Source organism: Engystomops pustulosus, chromosome 3, assembly GCF_040894005.1.
Source record: "Engystomops pustulosus chromosome 3, aEngPut4.maternal, whole genome shotgun sequence".
NCBI lineage: Eukaryota > Metazoa > Chordata > Amphibia > Anura > Leptodactylidae > Engystomops > Engystomops pustulosus.
Window position 1 is genome coordinate 122,852,232 of NC_092413.1, and position 18,159 is coordinate 122,870,390.

An 18,159-nucleotide genomic window follows, 5' to 3' on the forward strand; every position below is an offset into this window, starting at 1 on the left:
GACTGGAAAGAAACATTGCAAGTGTGAGCTGGGAAGATGGGCAAGTATTAGTAGTTGTTTTAACTCTTTTCCTGCTTTTAACCACTTTACATTAATGTCTTTGACACCCCCTTTAAGAAATGTAGCAGAAAAAAGAGCAAACACAGACAGATATTATAAAGATTAATATTGATAACCTTTGTATGTTAAATATGCATAGAATTTGTTAGGATCATAATTTTCTTTTTTGTCACTTGTGTCTACGGTATATCTGCATATTAATAAATGTGAGAACAATCCATATGATGATGAATTCCTTTGAGATCCCATTGGTATCATGAAAATGCCAACTTTCACTGCTTCACAAATAATGACTTAAAGCTGAACCATAGGAAACCTCGTGGATTTCCTGGAATCCTAAATGACTATAGAAGTTGCTCTTTTCACTTTTCCGTATTGAGAGTACACGGCGGTCTACTTGGATGAATCTTGTTCTGGTGGATGCGAGCTGTCCCTTGATTTAGATCCCCCACAAAATACTAAATTTGCCTGAAGGAAGAGTCTCAAAGATTGTACATTTGATCTGTCCACAAAAATATTTTGTAGATTGTTATGTTTATGGTTCACTGTACTGTATAAAAAAATGAAATGTATCATTTCACTGCAGTTTATCTTGGTAGCATTCTGTTTTGATATGAAAACCCTTGGAAGGGGATTACACTAGTGAAGTGAAATACAATACCATGCAATAGCTTTCAAATGCAATAAACTTCATAGAAATTGGCCGGCAGTGTGGATTTTTATATCCGTAGTATATCAGCTACTGTTGCCATACATTATAATGATTTTACCCCCTCACAATATATAAGGATAGCTATGGAACACATCCTCAGCAAAATTAGCAGGTTAATGCTACAATATACAGCTTTAGTTTCCGTATTATCCTAAAATCCAACCTATATAGCTGCTGCCTACACATGTATGTCCTGGTTTGTTTTTCCATTCTTGATGAAAACATGTTTTGAACACTATTACATCATGTATCCAGCTACAGATGGGCTTTTTCTTCAGTATTACGTGTTATCCCCACCTACATATCCTCTTGTGAGATGAGATGATAAAATGAGATGTTCTTTCTGTTATAGATCTCACATAAAACAGAATATTTATGATCTACTTACCAAACCCCTTTTATTCATCCGCCTTACAATTACGTCTCTGATAATGATACTGATTATTCCTCTCACTGTAATAGCTTCCATTTTTTCATAGTCTTTAGGCTAGCTTATTGATTCCCAAACAAGAAGTGATTGCTGTAAGCATGCTTCACATGATCCGTACTGTGAATACTCTATGGTAGCCTTGTTACAATGAACATCAATAATTACTTGGTCTCTTGGATTTGGAAGAGTTTGGCTGAGATGCTAATGGAAAATGACTTGCTCAGTAAAGATAATATAACCCTGACAGTGCCTTATCCCTGTGGGCTCATTCTACTGAACGTTAACTTTTCACCTACTTTTCAAAATGTACTAGGTAATTGTTTAAACGGAAACTTCTTCAGGTTTTAATATTATTGAGATTGATTCCTAAAACATTCGAAAATGGCATAAAATTGTAATCACCAGAACCCCCTGATAGCAATATTATGATCTGCTTTTACAGCGACCTGGATTCCATTCAAAGATCCAGTCTTCTGAAGATAAACTCCCCATGGCACCCATTCAATTAATACAGCTAAAAGAAACAATATCATTATTATAATAATAATAATATCATTAACAATATAATAATAAAAAATATATTTGGAAATTGCCATTTTCAATAGGTTTTTCTATGAAAAGAAATTCTCAAATCTCAATAATAGTGAATTCGAGAATGTGTTATTTTATTACCATAAGTATATTTAAGAAACATGTACTTGTGGGAACACCCCTTTAAGAGGATAAAGCAAACACAACGGAGATCCTGGAGCTGTCTACATCAAATTGAGGGTTTGGACACGCATTCAGGTTTTAATGATGCAATTTAAGTCAAAAATAGGGGACAAAAGTAAAGTGAAGCTATAGCTAAATCTGCACTAAAAATAAATTAATATCCATCCAATCTTTAATGGTGAAAAAAATTGCACATAAGGTTTTCAGCTTTATCTGCGCCTGTATACAAAACACTTTTTAATGGAACGCATTCAGTGTTATTCATCTGGTTTTAAAGGAGTTATTCAAGATGTAGGAAATATGTGTCTGTTTTTTCCAATCTCATCCAGTATAACAGTTTCTGTATACAGAGACTGCATTGGTGGCATCACATCAAGGGCAAATGATTAATCCAGGATTTTAAAGGCTTCATTTTTGATCACTTTAAATGAGAGCTAAAAAAAAATTATATTTGGCTGGGAGGGGGCTGCTTAAAAATATAAACATTTACTTACCTTCGCTTTCCCTCCCACTGTATTACGCGGAGAACGCAACGCAGCTTCTGTGCCCCTGTAAACAAACAGGGGAACGAGCTGGAGAGACGGGAGGTAAGTAAATGTTTATTTTTTTTTTTAAGCAAACCCCCGGTTCCTCCCCCACCCCCCAAAGGCCACATATAATTTTTTTTTAGCTCTTAGACAACCCCATTAAAATGCCCATGTGTGTTCTCACAATTTTGGTTGTGAAGTTCACTGTTATGTGAAACCTCTACGTAAGCGAGATACTGGATATTTAATAGAAAAGTTAGTCTTAGATCAAACAGATCAGTTATTATGTGCAGTGGAAAAATAAAATGTACTGTACATAAAAGTAAAAAAACAGACATGACACATTTGGCTATGCCAACTTTGCAATCAAACCTATTTTATTCCCTTCCTGCCATTCTTGGTACCCCTGTTCTTTGACATGGCTTTCTTCGTCAGACTCGGCTCACTTAACACAATTCTTACCAATATATTGTCTAAATGGACTATATGAAGTGCGAAGCTAGTTCACATAATAGTTAGAATGCAATGCAATCAGTGGCTTGTTTTATATTTTATACAAAATCAGATCACATTCATATGTAGTAATACACTGCTAGAGAATGCTGTGTTTGGCATCACCCCCTTCTGTTCAGGACATCACCCAAAGAACACAAGATGCTTAACTGCCTTCTTTTATTCTACAAAGTTATTTATAGGAGAATGAGTTTTGTATTTTTCCTTTTTTCTTTCACAATGCTTGGTTAATTGGTTCTAAGTTTATTTTCTCAATATTTCAACTTTTTTATGTTCAGTAAAAAGAGCATGTTTTCTAGCGCATACATAAGATAACTTTGTACCAATGTAATATGGCAGCATCTCGCATTCATCATAGTTCATTCAGCAGTCCCCTGAGAAATTATTTTAAAAATTATTATCTGTGTAATGGCACAGTGTTACATTGTTATTTATTTATAATTTGTCTACTGGGAAATTCTTTGGTAGAGGGTTGGATGTGGTGAACAGAATAGTTTTTGGTGGTGGTGGTGCTAGCTTATACTATTATAAAGCTCATTGAAATCCATGTATTTCTCGTCATTGCTCATCTCTTTAGCATCCATAAATGAGATTAAAATTATTGTGTGAGGTTTATCCAGACTTGTACACCAGTTTTTTTGGGGGGGGGTTTTTGCATACAAGCCCTTTAATTAATCACTATTACTTAGAAACCACCATGCCATCTCTAAAGGAAGTGGACGTGAAGTGGTTCAGTGGCTCCTGATGTATCTGGAAGGGTGGGGACACTCCTGGTCCAGAGGGGGACACCCTTGTCCTCCATGTGCTGTGGTGACTCCATAAAGGCACTGTGGGATTGTTGTAAGATTGAAGGGTATTTCAAACGCATTTATAGCACACCCTCAGTATATGCCAAATAAATTTAATGATCTAGTGTCCCACTTGTTTGAACCTACTGTAAACCAATTGAAGAGATAAATACTGCCTTCCACATCCAGACTAGAAGGGACATGCAAATGTATGTGCAGACATAAACATTAACGTCAGGATCATGCACTTAGGTTCTGGAAGGGAGCCTGCCGAGCCACATTGGACCATCCTGTCTTAACTCTCCGTCCTATGAAGCCCTAGGTGATTTTAATTGCTACCACCCATCATGTATAGGCTGACCAGACACCTTGCATAGACTATGCACAAATACAGTATTATGCTCACTAATTAAACAACCAATTTAGTCTCCTCCTAAGTTAATGGAAACATTATAACGCAAGAAGATTCTTATTAAAGTTAAGTTTTAATATAAAAAAGGACAGTGCTTACAACAAAGGGGTTATTATACTAAAAAGTAACATATAATATACAAACAATGCAAAAATAAACAGTTAAAATAAAAGGGATAAAGAAAATGGAACTTAATATATTACATTACTTTATAACCTCTGAGTCCTGGGGAAGCAGAAATACACGATCATTCTATCTGCAAGTGATCCCCAAGGAATTGAAATTTCTATATGGAAACTTCCACCTAAGTAGAATTCCAAATCTAACCCATTCCCCCGTTTCTGTATACTTTGGAGTTTTATGACTTTATGGCTTTACTACTTTAATTCCTCAAAATCTTAATAATAATTTTCCATGCGGGCATCCTTCTCTTATTTCTATCCTTTCCCTAATAATGCCACTTGCATGCTATACATGATGAATAACAGTATTAATAATTTGGGAATTATTTAAATGCTCCCTGTTGCTGGGGTGCCATTTAGTGGCCTTAGACACAGTAACAGCAGAAACCGTGATCGAGTGAATAAGGAAAAGCATGTTTCTTTGGTGGTTTTATAGATATGGCCTCTGTTATATGGGACTTTACATTTTACTGACCTCTGTGATGGAGGTTGCCAGAATCCCATCAACAGACCATCAGGTTGTACAGTTGGATCTGGTTCCAGTGAATACTGGTTTTATGGCACAAGCATCCTGGCCAGGTTAGAGACAAGTCCTAGGGGCAGAGTCTCTTTCTTTCCCTCTTAATTTTGAGGTTTCCTATCTTTACGACCACAATAAATAAACATAAGTCCCTTTATAGTTATAATAGTAAGACATTTTAACTAATTTTAAGTTTTCCTTGGTTTCTTTAAAAACAGTGTTCTAGAAGAGACTAGCATTGTCTAAGAGCTCCTGAAGCAGTTGCTAGGGGGCAGGATAATGAGGACACATCCCACTTGCACTGAGAAGCTACATAACTAAAAATAAATAATAAGTGTACATTTTATAGTCCTGCTGCTATACACACACACACAAAGGTATGATTAATTCTTTCAATTGAATCATTTCCGCTTGCCCCTGCCCATTCAAAGTGCTCAGTACTGTGATGTGTCTAGCAGTAGTCAATGGGAGTCATGAGTAGCTTCTGCGGCTAGCTCCCATATATGTTGTTGTCTGCACGAGGCCTTGGTCTGTCGGGTTGAATAAAACTTTAACTGTAGCTGAGCTCCACATACTTTAAAGGAAACCTACCACTTGTAGTGGCAGGTTTCCGATGGCAATATCGGGCACCAGCTCAGGGTGAGCTGGTGCCGGAGCTTATTTTAGTTAGTGTTTTAAACCGCGGTATCGCGGTTTAAAACACTTTTTAAACGTTGTAGCCGGCGCAGGCAGGTACGCGCTCGGCGCTTACCGTGCACGCGGCTCTCATTCACTTCCTATGTAGCCGCGTGCACGGTAAGCGCCGAGCGCGTACCTGCCTGCGCCGGCTACAACGTTTAAAAAGTGTTTTAAACCGCGATACCGCGGTTTAAAACACTAACTAAAATAAGCTCCGGCACCAGCTCACCCTGAGCTGGTGCCCGATATTGCCATCGGAAACCTGCCACTACAAGTGGTAGGTTTCCTTTAACAAAATGGCCATAAATGCAAAAAAGTTATAGGTGAGAAACATCCAAATTTTGCTAAATAATCCACATTTACCCTTGTATTAATGAACAGTAGTTTAGAGTTGTTATGTCCATACATGAAATATAAAAGATTGTACTTTCAAAGTTATCTGACTATAAGCTATTAAACAAGGCTAAACATTTCTATTCCTGAGTTATGGGGAAGTGACTTGGTCCCGATTTGCTGTATATTTTATACTGTCATTTTACCTATTAATGTAATCACTGTGGCACAGCTGCAATATGGAGTTTGATTTACTTAGCATAATATGGTGCATACTGATTGCAATAAACTCTAATGTGTTTATGGTTCATTATTTTAATGTTTGATTTGTAATGTACCCAGAACTACATAATATTTTATAAAAAAAAAAAAGATGCTCCTGAGCAATAATTATTGTATGTGAGACTTCACTGTAATAATTTTTACAACATGACTATATCTAATATGTGTATGTGTGTGTGTGTGTGTGTGTGTGTGTGTGTGTGTGTATATATATATATATATATATACATACATACATACATACATACATATAGCACCTTAAACGCCTTATCTTTCTCACTTATTGGTTTCCTTATAAGACTAGTTTGCCACATTGTCTTTTTCTTGTTCCTCTTATGCTTTTTCCCATATGGTATGTGTGTCTCACAGGTCTTTTTTAGTATATTTGTAAAAAAGTTGCATTTTTTGGGGGGGCTTTTGGCTTTGAGAACATTATCCAGTTTATGCCTATAAGGTCTTGCCTTAGTTGCTGAAAATTTGCCCTCCTGAAGTTTAGAGTGTTGGTTGCCCCTTCCCTGACGCTCTTAGTAAAATGTAATACAAAATCAATGATATTATGATCACTATTACCCAGGTCCCCTTTAACCTGTAGTTTTGATACCCTATCAGGTCTGTTGGTAAGGATAAGGTCCAGCAGTGCCCTCCGTCTTGTTGGCTCCAGGACTAGTTGCGACAGGTAATTGTCTTATGTTGTTGACAAGAACCTGCTACCTTTGAAGGACCTCCAGATTTCTGCCCCCCAGTCAATATCTGGGTAATTGAAGTCCCCCATGATAAGTACTTCACCATGCTTTGAAGCCGCATCCATTTCACTTATCAGCATTTCCTCTGCTGCCTCAATTATATTTGGAGCCTTAAAACAAACCCCTAGTAATATTTTATTAATCTTTTTCCCTCCCCTTATCTCCACCCATAGGGACTCCACATTTGCATTTGTGTCACTGATGTCATCTCGCAGGACAGGCTTGAGGCAAGAATTCACATATAAACAAACCCCTCCCCCTTTTTTATCTATACGATTTTTTCTAAAAAGACTATAGCCATCTATAGTAACAGCCCAGTCATAGCTACTGTCCAGCCATGTCTCGCTGATACCCACTATATCATATTTGTGCTCCAACATTAAGAGTTCCAGTTCCTCCATTTTGTTTGTGAGGCTTCTGGCATTTGTGGACATACACTTTATATGATTTTCCCTGTCCATATTCCTTTTGTTCTTATTCCCCAATCTTATTCCAGCCCCCCTTCCTCCCCCATGGACTATGACACTTCACAAGTATAGTTGCCCTCCCCCCAGGTCTCTAGTTTAAACACTCCTCCAATCTTCTAGCCATTTTTTTTTACCCCAAAACAGCTGCACCCTCCCCATTGAGGTGCAGCCCATCCATACTGTAAAGCCTGTAGACGACAGACAAGTCAGTCCAGTTCCCCATGAACCCAAAGCCCTCCTTCCTACATCAACTTTTGATCTCTCTCTGCCTTTCTGGTGTGGCACTTGGTACAGGTAGTATTTTGGAGAAAACTACCTTTGAGGTCCTTGCCCTGAGCTTATGACCTAAATCCCTGAAATCATTTTTAAGGACCTTCCACCTACCTCTTACTTTGTCATTAGTGCCAATATGGACCATGACCGCTGGTTCCTCACCAGCCCCTCCCAGTAATCTGTTAACCCTATCCGCAACCTGAGAACCCGGCAAATAACACACTGTTCGTTATGCCCGGTCTTTGTGACAGTAAGCCCTGCCTAATAATCAAATCTCCCACAACCAGCACCTGTCTGACCTTGCCTGTGCTCCCATTACCCTTCTTCTGGAGAAGACAGTCCCCTTGTTGCTAGAGGTCACGTCTTTCAGCAGCATTGCTACCCCAGAGCTGAATAGCTTTTCTGCACTTTGCAGAAAGTCCTGGAGAGCAGAAGGTGGGGGAGGGACTTAGACAAAGTAGTCTATGACACTTGACAGAGAAAGTTCGACCATATTCACAGACAGAATGGAGGGACTGATACTGAAGAGGGGATATCCTTTACCTCACTATTCTGTGTAATAGACTTCTGCATCAACAGCACTAAACTTAAGTCTGGACAAGAACAGTTCCTCTGGAACTGGTTAGTAGCACCATTCTAATATCAGTAAAATTGATGGTAGATATCCTTTAAGACATTGCTTTGCAAAGGAAATGTTTACTGTATGACTACTAGTAATCCTCTTGAGTTACCAAGTGAGAAGAAACTCGGTCCAAATAGTTAACATAAGAACTCTGCTTTCTTATATTCTGTTTTTGAAGATATCGATATTTTTGTTTTACACAATATGTAAAAGAATCGGAGCTGTCTTCAGGCCATCTTACTTTTATGGTCTACAGAGAGTTTGTGTAGAAAATGAATTGGAGGATTAGCACAATTTGAGAGAATTAAAATGGCACTAAATCCAGAGGTTATCAAACTTGACTCTAGTGGATATAAAATATAAATGAAACTAACCCAGTAGAAAACCAAAGGAAGTTTGGAATAAGTGTCCTTTGGCAGACATGGCTGTACTAGCTCAAAAGGGGCTTCTACTAAGTATTGGGCAGAGGATCTTAATATCTATGACCATGTGATATTTCAGTTTTTTTTATTAATAAATTTGCAAACATATCTACTTTTTTATGTCAAGATGGGGAGCAGTGTTTAGATTAATGAACAAAAAGACCTATATTGATCTTGCCAATTGGCTTCAATGAAACAAAGAGTGGAAAATTTAAAGGGGTCTGAATACCTTCAGTACCCATTGTAGCTGACCTAGGAGAAGTGAAATACTTAGTGTATCCACAGCAGAACTCAGGAGAGGGGTGATATCCTCAAAAAAATGTGCAGACGATTTTACGTGCTTGGAATTTTCAAATCCAGTGCACTGGTCATTTTCTGTGCAGGAAAAAAAAACACAATATATAGTCGACCTGACTAATGTAATATGCAGTGGAAAACCCAACAACATTACACTAATTTCACTATAACACTTACACATATATACAGTGCACACTGTACAATTAATTTAATCTAACACATAATAGCAGAAGAAGGGTTGGGAGGAGAAATATGTATTATTTACAGGTCATCAGCATCCTCCGGAACTAAAGACACATCTTATATGGTACAGATTAGTGGTAGAATAAACACGGTTATCACAGCAACCCACATTAAAAGTAGCCCACCAGGAATCTGGGTGGTTGGGCTGATTTTCAGTCGGAACCTGGAGTCAGGATCACAATTAAGTCCTTCTATATTCTAGAAGATTTAGCTTTATTCAGAGAGATCTTACAATCCTACAATCAAGTTACCATATTTTTCGGACTATAAGCCGCACAAAAATCCTCTGATTGTCTCAAAGGCTCAAAGCCTTATAGTCCGGTGCTCCTTATATATGAACCGTACTTCATATGAACAGGGGAAAGAGAGGGGGCCACAGGGAACCCCACATTAGTGAAGCTAGGAGGGGTAAGTCTACAACATCCCATGACTCCCTAGTTAATTTGCATACAGCAAGTTTTTTTTTAATGCTAATCCCCACATAATATCAAAGCACATCATTATGATCCTATCCAGTTAAATAGATTGGTGATGGCATGTTGCAACGGCTGAACCCTCTCCTTACATAGCGAATGGCTGATACGTCACCTATCTCCGGTATTAATAGTACTTCTATTAATAGTATTAAAAGTATCTCTAGAAAATGCAACTTAACCCTTTAAGCACCTGGCCCTTTTTTGTTTATTTCCATTTTTCACTCCCCACCATCAAAAATCTATCTGTTTTTTTTCTTTACATAAAAAGAGCTCTATGACAGCTTGTTTTCTGCGTAACAAATTTTACTTCATAGTGACGCTATTTAATATTTCATGTCGTGTACTGGGAAGCGGGAAAATTCCAAATGCAGTGAAATTGGTGAAAAAACTCAATTTTCGACATTTTCTTGTGGGCTTGGATTTTACGGCTTTCGCTGTACACCCCAAATGACATGTCTACTTTATTCTTTGGGTCGGTGCCATCACGGGGATAACAAATTTGTATAGGTTTTATAATGTTTTCATACATCTACAAAAATTAAAACTACCTGTACAAAAAAAAAATTTGGGGGATTTTGCAATCTTCTTCTGGTGCTCATAACTTTTTCATACTTCTATTTTTAGGACTGTACATTCTTCTGATCACTTTTAATAGAATGTTTCAAAATAACAAAAAAGTGCCATATTCGACTGAGGGTGCTATTTTCCGTTACAGAGTTACAAGACAATGAAAAAGCGTTACTTATTTATAATTTTTACTGTTTATATGACTTTTAGGGAAAGGGGGGGGGGGGGTGACTTGAATTTTTAGTTTTTTTAATACGATTTTTTTAACTTTTTTTTTTATTTTTACTATTTTTCAGGCCCCCCTAGGGTACTTTAACACTAGGTTGTCTGATTGCCATACTGTGGTATGACAGTATATGGGGATTTTCCTCCTCATTCATTGCACTGTGCAAATCGGACATTGTAATGAATGGGTTAAAATAAGACAGCCTTGGGTCTTCCATGGCAACCCATGGCCGCTCCCCAATGATGTCACGGGAAGCGACAATCTTCACCAAAATGGCGGCGCCCAGCTTTTCTGTCGGCGATGTACGGGGTAACACCTGATCAGCGTTAGTCCTTGAGCCCTCTACATGCACCCACAGCCAACCCATGATGTGTTATTACGTCATGTATCGTTAAAGGGTTACAGAAAGTCTTCCATTCAAATTAACCCTTCCAAAATAAATACTTCATTAAAAACGATGGTTAAAAAGTATTGTCCTTATCCATTAAATTGTTCTTCACAATGGCTGTAATGTTAAAAAAAAATTAGTAAGAGAGTCCTGCATATTAAACTTTACTTTGTCCTGCCTCCCTGTTCCTAGTTAACCGGTCTCACTGCTAGGACATATTGCTGTTTGAAACATTGAGAGAGCTCTGTTACATCATTGACCACTTTAAATTATCAAAGTGACCTCATATAGGGTCCTTTACCCAGTAAGGTTTCCAATGTCTAACTGGTGCGTGTATCTGATCACACAAAATCACAGCATGCTTCCATGGAGGATGCGGAGGAGTAGAAGTCCATGGAGGCAAGCTGTGATTTCATGTGATTAAATATATACATGGGGTAGACCTTGCAAATCTTACTGGGTAAAGGACCTTATATGCTATCACCCTGGTCACATGACATGCTTAGAAGAGGCATGGGACATGGGTAGAAGGCGATGGGAGTGACCGGCTGGGCAGGACACGCCCCCTCTGATGCCAGGTAATATAACATAAAGTTGATTTATGGGGATGTAACGGAACAATTTTTAGCTAAAAGAAGGATGTCAGTTACTGATGGTACAGAAAGTATTCAGATCCCCTTTAAATTTTTCACTCTTCGTTTCATTGCAACCCATTGGTAAGATCAAAAAAGTTATTTTTTTTATTAAATGTACACTCTGCACCCCATCTTGGCAGAAAAAAACATAAATGTAGTTTTTCTTGCTAATTTATTGAACAAGAAAAAATGAAATATCACCTTGTCGTAAGTATTCAGACCCTTTGCTGAGTAATGAGTAGATGCACCAAGTTTTTAACACCTGGATTTGGGGATCATCTACCATTCTTCCTTGCAGATCCTCTCCAGTTCCCTCAGGTTGGATGGTGAACGTTGGTGGACAGCCATTTTCAAGTCTCTCCACAGATGCTCGACTGGCTTTCGGTCACTGGCTGCGCCAGTCAAGAATTGTCACAGACCTGTTCTGAATCTACTGCTATGTTATTTTAGCTGTGTGCTTAGGGTCATTGTCTTGTTGAAAGGTGAATCTTTGGCCCGGTCTGAGCTCCAGAGCACTCGGGAAGGGGTTTTCATCCAGGATATCTCTTTATGTGGCCGTATTCATCTCTCCTTCAATTGCAACTAGTCGTCCTTTCACTGTAGCTGAAAAACATCCCTATAGCTGCCGTTTAATAACTTGTGTTTGATACAAAGTTTGCAGGTATTGACTGTCTTAAAATTTCCAGCTGAAAACCATGTATTTGGTCAGGGCAACAACATTTCCAGAAACACAGGGAGAGGGTTAAAACTTTGATACTACATAATACCTTGAGCTGTCTTCTTCTGTGTACTGTGTATTGGTACCACCTTCACCATAGCTATTGGCTGCTTCATTCAGGAATGCCAGATTTGGCATATCAACCAATCTCATTTTAGTGACCTATCTCATCACCATTGAGATCACCTTTTTAGTTCTAATCTGAAGCAAGTGAAATGCTTTCTTCTCAGCTCATTTGCATATGACCTTGGAGGTGATAGAGAATTTTAGGAAGGACATTTCATACCCTTCCTGAGGGGGCTAGTAGTTTAGTGGGTTAAAAGCTGGTGAAATCTTCCCTTTAAGATCACATTGCACAGTTTGGCTGCCGCTTCTATACAGTTAAATAGTATTTCTTGAGCTTTATTTGTACAAGAGCTTGTGGGAAAATAGTTCTCATTTGGCAGAATATTGGCCAGCCAGACTAATTTTGTACTTCGACTTTATTTTTGAAACCTTAAGGCAGAGCATTGTAGAAAAGCCTTGTAATTCATCCATGCACTGATGAGCCAGACAAAATTACATTTCATTGAGCTGATGATGAATCACACCAGCAGTTGTTTGTAGGTTGTGTGGCAGTGCATCCTAATACATATCAGGGAGCAATATTCTGATTTAGCTGTTGATGTATCAAAGCTATTCCAATCTACCCGTAAGTGTAGCCCTATGTACTCTATAACCATCTAAATGAAGTACCTTCTGGCTGAAATTCGTATCCTCATAACTCAACGCTACCTTCTATTTGTCTTTACTGTCCTTTTTGTTGGCTTTTTTCTTTTTTTGTTTTCCTTGTGTAAGAGACTGGTCTATTCTTCTGTTGCTATAAATTTTGGTTGGTGGTTGTATAAATTGTAGATTCCAAATGAAAAGCAGACAGTTTCTTAATTGTTTTTTTTTGCTTGCTGTATTAGTTGTGTAGATTATACAATAAATATTAAAGCCTACCAAGCGTATTTATAGGCTAACTATAATTCTTGTTGCATGCAATTCGATTTTGTTTTATGGTGTGAAATATTATTTGAAGATTCAAGAAATCGTACTTAATGCCCTCTGTTTTCTCTAGGTTACTGACTCAGAATGTTGGATTACTCTATGTTGGAAACTACGACCGTCCGTTTTCCCAGATGAAGGTATATTGTTTTTACCCGACAACTTTACAGTTTAAAATATTTAATGCGAACACATCACAGAAAAGTAGAATCCTGTTCTGCACATGACATCCTTCTCAAAGCGAGTGCCTTTTAAAGTGTTTGCGTTTTCACATTTGTTCAGAAAATTCACACTGTGTTCAAGCTGACTGATGTCATATGCCAGCCACAATTGGTAAGATCTTGCCAATCAACCTTCATGTTCTTGCCAGGTTTTTAAATATCCAAGATCTTTAAGTGCCAGAATGTAATTTCCAATGGCATTCTCTGTTAGGCACTTATAGTAATGCATAAGTGATGAAATCCAATGAAATTGGAGTGCAACTGAGTAGGCTTTATAGTAGTATACATTATTTACTAGATTTGTAGCACATAACACAGTCTGGATTATACATCCAATCTGTGTTCATTTCACTTTTCAAACTCCTGTCCAGGGCCTCATCTGCCACGAGCCGGGATGAAACCCCCGCCTCAGATGGCGCTTACAACGCTGAGAGATAGGGATGGCTGGGAGGAGCTGGCCACATCGCCGGCCGGAAGCTCCCTGTGCGCGGCTTCTGTGCCCCTGTAAGCAAACAGGGGCATGGATCAAACGGACCGTGGCGCGGGACATTGGCGGCACCGGAGGTGGTGAGTACATGTTTATTTTTAAATAACCCGCCCCAGTCCTGCCTTCAGTAATTTTTTATCACCCCTGTAAGAAGTTTATAGTTCCTCCCTGGAATCTATCCATAGTTCTAGGAGCTTTCACTCACAATCCCTTTGATCCTATAGAGGAAATCATAACTTTAACCCCTTCTCAACATGTGACGTAATAGTACGTCACATGTCGGGTCCCAGTACATGGAGAGGGCTCGCGGGCCGAGCCCTCTCCATAGCCGGTAAGTCTTTGCTGCATATTGCAGCAAAGGCATACCGGCAACACCTGCGATCGGTGTCGGCACCGATCGCGGGTGTTTTACCGCTGATCGCCGCCATCTTTCCGTGGATCGACGCTCCCCGTGACGTCATCGCCATGTGATCCGTCGCCATGTGAGACCCGAAGCTACTTCGGGTTAACCCATTCATTACAATGTGCTGTCAGCACATTGTAATGTATGAGTAGTGAAATCCCCATATACTGCCATACTGTAGTATGGCAGTATATGGTAGGATCGATCAGACAACCTAGGGTTAAAGTACCCTAGGGAGTCTGAAAAATAGTAAAAATAAAAAAAAAGTTAAAAAAATTATAATAAACCTAAAAATTCAAATCACCCCCCTTTCCCTAGAATTGATATAAATATAAATAGACAGTAAAAATCATAAACACATTAGGTATCGCCGCGTCCGAAAACGCCCGGTCTATCAAAAATATGATTGTTTTTTCACTGCGTTTAACCCCGTAACGGAAAATTGCGCCCAAAGTCGAAAATGGCACTTTTTTGCCATTTTAAAAAAATTAAAAAATTCTATAAAAAGTGATCAAAAGGTCATACAGTCCTAAAAATGATAACATTGTAAACGTAATCAAAATCCGCAAAAAATGACACCACCCTCAGCTCCGTACACCAAAGTATGAAAAAGTTATTAGCGCCAGAAGATGGCAAAATCCCCCCAAAAAATTTTGTACAGGAGGTTTTAATTTTTTTAAATGTATGAAAACATTATAAAACCTATACAAATTTGCTATCCCCGTAATCGTACCGACCCAAAGAATAGAGTAGACATGTCATTTGGGGTGCACAGTGAAATCCGTAAAATTCAAGCCCACAAGAATATGACACAAATGCGTTTTTTTACCAATTTCACTGCATTTGGAATTTTTTTCCCGCTTCCCAGTACACGGCATGGTATATTAAATACGACCATTTTTAAGTGTAATTTGTTTAATCTGTACATGGAAAAATAAAAAAGTTACAGATTTTTGAATGTGGGGAGTGAAAAATGAAAACGCAAAATCGAGAAAGGGCCGCGGCGGGAAGGGGTTAACACTTAAGGTTATCCTGTTAGTAGCGATAACATTGGCTAGGCGTATTGAGGATTTATCAGCACTGTCTTGTAAAGCCCCTTACACACAAAGGTCCTGGAGGATAGGGTTATTGTTCTTACTGATCCAGCATTTGTACCAAAGGTAGCATCCAAATTCCATAGATCACAGGAGGTCATCCTTTCCTCATTCTGCGCAAATCCTGGATCTGACAGGGAAAAGGAGTTCCACTGCTTAGATGTTAGATAAGCCCTTTTAGAATGTTAAGGAAGGACCTCTTCTTGGAGAAAATCGGATAGTCTTTTCATCCTATACGGTGGTAGGAATAAAGGTAGAAAGGCATCTCCTAACACAATAGCTAGGTGGCTGAAGCTAGCAATTTCCTTGCCCTATTCTGCTGCAGAAATGCCTAGTCCTGGATGGTTGAGGGCCCACTCTACTAGAGCAGTTGCATCCTGGGCTGAATTTAGGGACATGTCTATAGCCTGAATTTGTCATGCAGCGACATGGTCCTCCCCTCATACCTTCTTTAGTCATTACCACTTAGATGTGCTAGGGCACAGGAGCTCTCTTTCAGACGCAAAGTCATTTCCTCTGTTGTCCCCCCTAAAAGGGTGCTCTTCTATTTTAGTCTCTCCGGTGGTGACAGGATAATAAGTAATTACTTACCGGTAATTGTATTATACTGAACCACGACCACAACCTCCCTTTTGTTTGATACACTTTGGTTCAATAAAGTTTTGTTTTGGTGATGGCTAACCTGATGTTGGGAGTCTCAACAGCTCTCTGGAAAAATACTGAAGAGGTGAAAGAGGTGCAGACTTTACAAGGCTGGGTTTCCTGTCCCTGGGGGCGGACACCTCTCTCTTTGGTGGTGCTGTTGTGGTTCAGGGAAAGACAATTACTGTTAAGTAATTATTTGTCAATCAAATGATTAAATGTTAACTTTTTTTGATTTTGCTTTCCATTTTGACTTGACATATTGGAGGCTTTGGCAACAGTTTTTAGTTTTCCGTGCTGATGGTCCTAAATTATGCTGATGGTTATGGAGCAAATAAATATTTAGAATAGAACACATTAACCTCTTAAAGACACAACTGTTTTGTAGTTTGTGTTTTGTAAAACTAAAAAATCTTTCTATAAAGTTTGTCATAAAAACTTCATACCGTTAGACTGATGCTGGATGTTAAATCTACAATAGTTTCAGGCCAGTCTAATCAAATTTTTTCCGTGACTATATGCTTCTTTCATTTGTTGTAGCAGTCGTAAAAAACACTTACATATAAAGTTTCCAAAGAAACTCCAGCATCCAAACAAAATGGAAAGAAGTTTCCATTTAAAAGTACGGTATCACTTTAATTCATCATAGTAGAAAAGGTTTAAAAATACACCATAACGTCTGAAAAGATCTGACATGTTTCGGACAGTTGTGTTCTTAAAAAAATTCTCCTTAGTTTGTAAAGTAACAGGCTAAAACATTTTAGGTTTACACATAATGGTGATATATCCAGGTTACATGTCATTCTCACAGATAGGCAGAGGTTGGACTAGAAGTCTGTGCATGTGTAAAACATATTGGATATTAGCCTTGGGTTTCCGCTATGAGTTTCAAAAATGATTTGATGTATTTATACAGATTGTCTAATGCAGTGGTGGGGAACCTATGGCACGGGTGCCCGAGGTGGCACTCAGAGCCCTTTTTGTGAGCACCCAGGCCTTCACCCCAACACAGAATTTGCCAGCCCAGGACTTGCCATTTTAAAGGAAGATCCTTTGCTGACAGGGTTACAGCAGGAACAAGAAGGTGTGGATAGAGACAGATTATTGTTGGAGCTCCTGCTCTGGGAACCCTGATTCTTCCTCTTCACAGAACCCTGGAGGGAAGCTACAATCCAAATTTCTCCATCATGTTTCTTTTGTATTGACACCAATAAGATTGAAACCTGTGATACAGCAGGGATTAATAAGTTACTGCTTAAACGTCATGTTGGCACTTTGTGACATATAAATGGGTTTTGGTTGTACTTTGGGCACTCTATCTCCAAAAGGTTGGCCATCACTGGTCTTACGTATTCATGTGGTTTAGACATCTGGTTGTTGCCTCTATTCCCGTATTTTCCTTTTGATTTATGTAGCAAACAGATGTACAATGTTTTTACCACGATTCCTAGGTATTTCTCCTTAAATACTCTGCACCTCGTCTTTGTTTTTAGACTATGATTAAGGACACGACAGTCTGAAACACCTGAGATCTTTTCAGACTTTCTGGTGTACAGGCAGAACCAAGGTTGAATTTGTATGTAAGTCAGAACTGTCTATTTTATTGTATTTAAAATATTTAAATTGCAACTCCGGACAACATTTTCTAGTCCCAGTGACAATTGGGTTTTCCAAATTTTTAGCTGTAATGGGAACAATAAAACTTACCGTATATACTCGATTAGAAGCTAAATTTTCAGCACAAAAATTGATTAACATCCTAATCAGCTTTCTGATGCCCCCTCAGTTCCTCTTCTTGCTTCGGATGCTCTGGTGCCTCTTTGGGTCGTTCGGCTCCTCTTTCAATGCCTGAGGCTCACAAACAATAACAATGGAAAGCGGCTGACATTATTCTGTGTGCCGGCCGAGCGCAAAGACCCGAAGAAGGCTGAAAGATCCGAAGAGGCAACAGAGCATCCGAAACAAGAAGAGGTCCTGCGGCGGCATCGGAAGGTGAGTGCAGTGTTAATTTTTTTAAATGAAAGTCTTGGCATACTTGGGGATGGGGCTGACCAG

At 38.8% G+C, this 18,159-nt stretch overlaps 1 protein-coding gene across 1 annotated transcript in view; it reads left to right on the top strand.

Moving 5' to 3' along the window:
- RNGTT (RNA guanylyltransferase and 5'-phosphatase) overlaps positions 1 to 18,159 on the top strand; it is a 289,029-nt gene that overhangs the window by 248,586 nt on the left and 22,284 nt on the right. Inside the window, exon 14 of the mRNA XM_072141974.1 lies at positions 13,331 to 13,397. Within this exon, the coding sequence (XP_071998075.1) occupies positions 13,331 to 13,397 (67 nt within the window). The remainder of the gene's footprint in view (positions 1 to 13,330; positions 13,398 to 18,159) is intronic.